Genomic DNA, 7,757 nt, shown 5'->3' on the forward strand with positions numbered 1-7,757 from the left:
TTGATTTGATTATGTTACATGCCTTTTTTGTATTATCGAGCACGTTTTAAAATTATTATCGAACGATTACAGTAAGAGCTCTCAATATGATCACTTAATAATACTTGCAATTGTCCTCCGATAGAAAAAAATTAAACAAAAAGTTATGTGGCGATGGCCAAGTCTTCAGGAGTCGGACTTATGACCCTAACTCAATGAGCCCCTTACCGACTTCCATATAGAACTCTTCTGGGACTCGGTACCCGGCCCACCACACCTCCTTCCCTGTCCATCCATGTAACTCGAAAGTCAGGCACCATAGAGGGAGGAGACGAGGTGGCACCCTAAGCCTTGCTGCCGAGTCAGCAAAAGAACCCCGTACCTGTACGCAGATGCCAACCTGGACTTCGCAGACAGTCCCAACTTGTGAGTCAGCTTACCGACCGACCGAGCTAACTGCTGTTGGTAATTGACAACGGGAAATTGAAACTCTTAAATTAAATGACAAAACCGTCTACGCTGAAAACCAAAATATGACACCAAGTGGATTCGAACCCCTTACCTCGTGTTTCGCTGTCAGACAGCTTACCTCCTAGGCTATTTCAGTTGCTGCTTTTCTCTTTGCATTTAACGTAATACATTGTATTCTGTGGCAATAAGATCGTGCCATTCATTTCCGCAGTGGGAGAATTATTTTGTTTTTCACAGCTGCTCGAAAGATGCAACGCGCTATTCACATGAATGCTGTTACATAACTCTATTCTACATTCACTTTTATTTACAGCAGTTGAGCCACTTTAATGCAGAGTCACTACGAGCAATTAACCTTTCTCGCGCCATATTCTGTTTCCTATTGTTTTGCGTCGCGCGACCTTCGTCCGGCCGGCACTGGCATCGCGCTAATGGAGTTAAATTCTAGCAAATTTGTTATAATCCAGCCCTTATTTTTATTATAGCTGCTGACCCGTTTACAAATATTTACGAGTGAATTGTGTTTGTCTGATTCTAATTCAGCTCCCTTAGTGAAATGGAAAAGTCCAGATTTTACGGAGCGATAATATTCCTCCCATTCTATACTAAGCCACTCAATATATTTTGTATACTGCGCTGACAGTCCAATACGCATGTAGTGAGGCTGATAATCTAACAAAGAATCGCCGTCAACTGACTCAACTCGAACGTTGAACTGTAAACTTCTTCCAAACAGAACTATTTGCTAGCGAATCATCATAGTGAAGCTTGGCACAGTTGCCTGCGGTCACATTCGAATGCGCATGCGCCAAGTCTTTTCTATTCAGCACTTGCATTCAACTTGAAAGTTTAACCTGAAAGCTATTGTACTCACGCAGGGCCCAGAGCACGGTAGGCTTTTCCATTGTACCCATTACACCTGAACCCGCAGTGTTCGTGTACAATTGAATAAAGAGTACTGCATTTCCGCGTGCGCCATATTGAAAAACATCATTGCATGATACTGTGCAAAACCATATGCAGTAATAGACACGCCCGTACAGTACTTGCTTGTGCACGTAGTCATCTCTGTGATCAAGAAAACACTGGGATAGCACATGTAAGTAGTTTCAATTTGGAAACATCTCAACAAAGATGAGGGAGCTGTATTTCCTCCTAAAATGCAGGATTTAAGTGCATGGCTTTTGTTGAAGGTTTTTACATTTGCATTTGGGTTTCCTTTTTTGACACACCCTGCATTAGCACCAAGTGACATTACATTTCAAAGCGAATGCTGCATTTTGCAAATGGTACTTTAGTCTTGTAGTGAAATTCATCACACTAAATTTGCTTTGAATCACAGAGAACGAAATCAAGAAAGATATTATTTGTACTGTGTCCGCATCATAATTAAGTAATGCGGACATATACGTTTTTCCTAGTAGAACTCGTATAATTTTGACGTCGACAAGGATACTGATAATGAGTAGTAAGTTTGTCCAGTGACATGATATTATTAAAGTGACGTGTTTATTGCATAAATATTTGTTCTCTTTAGAGAATAATTGAAGCTCAGCACAGTTGCCAGTAGTCACATTTAAGTGCGCATGCGCCAAGGCTGTTCTATTCAGCACTTGCTTTTACCTTGAGCTTTAACCTGAAAGCCATTGTAATCATGAATGGCATTGTAGGCCTATCCCATTTTACCTATAACACCTGAACTCACAGTGTTCGTGTATACAAGTGAATAAGAAAGTACTGCATTTCCCTCTCCGCAATATTGAAAATCCACAATCCACATAGGCCTATTCTTTGTATGATTCTGTGTACGGCCATGCAGTTGACACGCCCGTCCAGTACTTGCTCGTGCACGTAGTCATCTATGTGATCAGGAAAACACTGGGATAAGACAAGTAATTTTAATTTGTCCTAAACTGAACAAAGGTGAAAAGCTGCATTCTTTCTGAAATGTGGAGTTTAACTGTAAGGCTATAATTGAAGTTACTATTATCGTTTTAGTGTGGGAAATCACAAACCTATATTTCTTATCTTTTAAAATTGCAAATATCTCATTATTTTCTCCGTGTTGAGCATAACCTTCTAGAATGGGTCTACAGAAATTGTTGCGCGTATTATCTCTTTCATGACCAGGGAATTTTTGGTCATAAGCCCGCCGCACACGAGAGCTATGCGTACTGAGCGAAAAGTTATTCGAGGCCGTTTGCTCAGCACGCCTAGCTCACAAAATATCTCCGTGTGCGGTGAATTTTTGCCGAGTTTACTGCCTCATATCTGAGCAAATATCTCCCCTGTTTGATTTCTTTCGCGTCGCGAGGCGAAAAACTCACCGTGCGCGGTCAACCTGAGCTACGTGCTGAACTAAGAAGATCAACTAGCCAATGAAATCGCGTACTCTGTACACGTGATTTTAAGATATTTGTGTGCAAATTGTTTAAAGCCTGCTGGCGGTTGACCCTTTTTTTTTCTTTTATTAATTCACTCGACCGACAAACAAGAACAATGTTATGAAGCCCGGGAAGGGACAGGTGGAATTCGTTCGCACGAATTACTCATTCGTTCCCACGAATTACGAATAGGAATTCGTGCGAACGAATTAGTAATTCGTGCGAACGAATTAGTAATTCGTGCTAACGAATTAGGAATTCGTGCGAACGAAATAGGAATTCGTGCGAACGAAATAGGAATTCGTGCGAACGAATTAGCAATTCGTGTGAACGAATTAGTAATTCGTGGGAACGAATTAGGAATTCGTGCGAACGAATTAGTAATTCGTGCGAACGAAATAGGAATTCGTGCGAACGAAATAGGAATTCGTGCGAACGAAATAGCAATTCGTGCGAACGAAATAGCAATTCGTGCGAACGAATTAGTAAGTCGTGCGAACGAATTAGGAAATTTCCAAAAATAATTCCACCCTGTTCCTTCCCGGGCTTCATACAATGTGCTTTCATTGGCGAGTTCTTGACCTTGCAAAGCGAAATAAATCAAACAGGAGGGAGATATTTGCCTCACGGCCATGCGAAGCAGAAAACTCAGCAAAAATTGACCGTACACGTGAATAATTGTGTGCAAATTTAGCGCAAAGAGCCTCGAATGACTTTTCTGCTCAGCAGGTAGCTCTCGGCCGAGTTTCCTATCGGATTGATTTTATTGTTTGTTGTCATGTCTTTAAACGATGACGTCATTTTTGTATGCTATGGCAATCACAGAAAGGCAGATAGTAATAAAATACAATAATGCGATTGCTGTTTTTTTTTCGGAAAAGGGCGGATACAGAACATATTTTTAAAAAGTGGTTTACCAAGAAGTAGGTTACAAAAAAAATGGCTTGGGGTTCGGGGCCCGCTGATGGGCCCCGAACGGTGCTTGATTCTAGATGCTCTGTGGTGGTGACATCTGAGGCAATTTCTGACCACCTTATTAACCATTTTTGTAGAAGAAAAGATTGCGATGTACGCAGTGTTTGCCTTTATTGCGAAGTCACGTAAAAATAAAATTGGTTCGTTTTTTAGGGTTGGGGTGGGGTCATGGCCCCGTTGCCCCCCCCCCCGATCCGCCCTTGGTTGAGATTGTCTGAACTAGCCTTCTCTTTATAACTGTTTAAAATTGATGTCTGGATTAAACTCCACATATATCAGTTCCTGGCATCGCAATAAAAGAGATTTCGTTTTTTTGTTTGATTTTAACAGATCAGCAGTCATGGCAGACAGTAGAATTCCTGGCAGTAATAGTATGTGTGAATGCAGCACCGCTGCGTCGACTGCACCTCTTATCTATGCTATCCCCGATGACTTAATAAAGACGATTTTGCAACGCCTCGGTGCATCTGACCTGTGTCACGTGGCATCATGCTGCCGTTGGCTACGTGATGCAACCAATCAGGATTCATTATGGCGCCCTCTTTGTCAAAGCAAAGGATGGGAGCACTACGGCACCACCACGGACCTGGCCAAGATAGCCTCCTATGGACCTTCTGAGCAGGCAGCTGATGCTAGTGAAGCAGGAGACGACAGCGTCACCTTCCAGAAAGATAGGATCGTGACTGATGACAACACAGCGGGTTTGACCAGCACTTGCAGGTGGAAAGGCGTCTACATGAGAGCTTACCATCTGGATAGAAACTGGGCTACAAATTCCTCTTATTCCAATACGTTTTACCTCGATGTGGAAAAAAATCCCAATCCTCAACACCGCATTGTTCTTGTCGATGGGGATCTTTTGTCACTTCACAACTTTGAGGAAGCGATCCAAGTCTTTGACATTCGGAAGAAAACCCTTCAGTGTGTTATTCCTACTATCAAACCAGCGGGCTTAGGAAAGTTCAAAGATGGCGTAATTGTGGTGCCGTTCGAAAGTGGGGTGGCCTGTGCATTTGAAGCAAGGACAGGGAAGCTGCTACAAACGATAGACGGAAAATGGCGCTATGAAAGGGTGTTATTGTTCTTTGATGGTGAACTGGTCATTACGTACGTGCGTACCTTCAGAGGGGTAGACAGCAAGAAGTTTCGTAACATTTACGTGTGGTGCGTGAAAGACGGCAAACTTCGACGGATCCTGAAATTGGATCCTACAGACGACGTCGGGGTTTGTTATAACGTGGACTATCGGGACAGGATGGTAGCAGCTGCCCTCGATGATGACTACATTCGCGTGTGGGATGTGAGGAGCGGAGAGTGTTTACACAAACTAAAATGCCCCGGGAAAAACTCCAAGGTTCAACTCGTCGATAATGTTATCGTTGGTTTCAGCACGAACGGCGACGTCTGCGTTACTAGTATTTGGAGCCAGGACACGGGAGAGTGCCAAAAAATGATAAATGTAGGCTTAACCGACCGTGGTATGAGGGGGTATACTGCAGAGATGGTGAATAATTTGATACTAATGCAGTTTTCAACCAGATGTTGCACTGCGATTTCTTCGGTGTACGCTTACAATCTAAATGGAGAATTGGTAACGAAAGTCGAGCGTAATTTCTATGCAATGAAAGGAAACGGAAGAAAGCGTCTTTTCTATCAACTACATGAGTCGGAGGAAGGGAAGGGTAGCGGAGATGATGGGCTATCAGTGACGTGTGAAATGAAACTGACAGAAGAAAGCAGTAGAAGGGAGTATGAATCACGGAAAAGGGTCATCTTCAACATCACTCCAATTGGCTTGGTACCACTCTTTGATGCCAGTCCTGCCCAACTCATCGGGATTGACGAAATCAGAATGATCCTATGTGACAATAAAGAACACAGAATTCTCATCCATCATTACTGGTAAACCAGTGGTGACGCCTAACCAATTAACAAACTCGCTGCACAGCTTTCCCAAATTGACAATTATCCCCTCAAAACACAGATGTCAAACCGGAGCTCTGCCAAAAAAAAAAAAAAACACTGGACCGTGATACCCTAAAACTCCAGGCATAACACAGCGATTGGAAACAGTGTGGTTTTAATCTTTTTTTTCACCTCTTAAAGCCCAGTCCTGCTATTTTTATTCCTGGAAATTTCATTGTAATCTTATATGCTTTGATTTATGCTCAATATGTTTTCCTCATTTTTTGTTATAATAATTACATACATAAACACCTTTCTGTACATGTCTCACCACGACCCAAATGTTTGTATTAGGCGTTGCCTCTGCAACCGGCTTTTGTTTTAGCATATCGTGTAGTTGAACATTCGCCCATAAATCTTATTTTGCTACCACAAAAAAAGAAGAAAAAAAGAACTGAGAATGCAGAGTCAAAAGAGACTCAATAGAATTCATCATTCGATTCCATCAATTTTGGATATACTGAGAGAGTTCTCGTTTTTGATTCTGTGTTTCTGCACGCATTTAGTAGCCAACTTCGCACGAATAGTGCGTTATTAAGTCGCCCACGACGGTATTCTCTTGTAAATATTAACGGCACAATTTCGACTCAATAACTGAGTTTGTAAATCTGAACCTGTGCATCAACGGGTTTTAGCATTAATGCAAATGAATTTTATGGAACAAGTGACATTTGTTTACCAATTTTCATGCTGCTGTCAGGTGATGCAAACTTTAAGCAAACGGTTCTTTACTGCACTGTATGCAATGTATATTGTTAACATATATGGCCTATATTGTTCAATATAGGCCATATAGCATGCAAATATATGCTTAACTGGTTGGCTTGCCCTGTGGTTTCTTGTCGGCATGACGTCACAGGGCACATGATCAGAATTATCCACGTCATGTTTCAGGGTTAAAATATATGTACATGTATATTTACTGGAACAATCCCTGCAGTTTAGCTCAGTTGCCTGCGATCACACTTCGTTGCGCATGCGCCCAGACTGATCTTTTGAATACTCATCAATGTGAACGTTTAACCTTCAAGCTATTGTTACCATGCAGAGAAATGCCTATTCAACTTATATAATACACCCAAAGTTCACGTGCAAGTTAATAAAAGTACTGAATTCTGTATGCCACAATTTGTAAATCAATATTTGAACTATAGTGACAAGATTCTGTCTGCAACTTAAACAGCCATTTTAACAGTAAGCCATTGATGGTTCTAAATTCGCATAACGCTGGGGTTTTGACATTGTAGTAGTGAGCTGAGATCTTTAACTTCATAAATGTACCAATTTAAAAAACAAATCTTGAATACTTAAATGTGATTCACTAATATACATTCAAAGCCATGTGCGGCACCCATGATTCATGCAAATTTTCGAAATGTCTTCCCGAAATGACATCACTGCAACAGCGCCCTCGGATGTCCGGAAAAGCGTGCACAATTTTAAATGTTTAAAGAAGTGCACTTTTCAATAAAATTCACCAAAAAGGGATGTAAAATATTGTTCATGATAGGAGTAGAAAGTTGCACAAGATGTGTTCCTAAGCAAAATTCGTCTTGAAGACCCTTTAAACTTCAGGTTTTTTTTATAAACAATATTCTACAAATTAATGGTACGATATAGTCATCAACACTGTAGCGTATAAAATCAGAAGTTGCTTTTACTGAACGCAAAATGTTCATCTAGTAATAGACAGATATCCGGATTATAACCGTGTAAAAGGCCTAATTTTTGTCATGCGTGACATTCTTATTAAAACATCGTAATGAAATATCGCATTGTATTTTTAGGAAGTTGTTGACATTCAACCTACAATCCCGGCCAAAATGGTTGGGACACTTCTTGAGCCTGCCACGGTCACCCACTCCCCCGCTCCTCCTGTCAATGTTGCTCCCAGCTGATGGAGCACACACCGCGCATTGAGAGACAAAATTGAACGGGGGCCGGGGGAGGGTGGGGGCCCAGCGAGATTTGGACAGGATTGTA

General features: G+C 41.6%; 1 protein-coding gene across 1 annotated transcript; it reads left to right on the forward strand.

Annotated features, from left to right (window-relative positions):
* The first annotated feature begins 1,337 nt into the window (after positions 1–1,337).
* Positions 1,338–6,500, forward strand: LOC119735483. The gene is made up of 2 exons (XM_038209188.1): positions 1,338–1,549; positions 4,140–6,500. The coding sequence occupies exon 2, from the start codon at positions 4,150–4,152 to the stop codon at positions 5,713–5,715; it is 1,566 nt and encodes a 521-aa protein (XP_038065116.1). The 5' UTR covers positions 1,338–1,549; positions 4,140–4,149; the 3' UTR covers positions 5,716–6,500.
* The last annotated feature ends 1,257 nt before the right edge of the window (positions 6,501–7,757 follow it).

Source organism: Patiria miniata, unplaced genomic scaffold (assembly GCF_015706575.1).
Source record: "Patiria miniata isolate m_02_andy unplaced genomic scaffold, ASM1570657v1 HiC_scaffold_29, whole genome shotgun sequence".
Classification (NCBI taxonomy): domain Eukaryota; kingdom Metazoa; phylum Echinodermata; class Asteroidea; order Valvatida; family Asterinidae; genus Patiria; species Patiria miniata.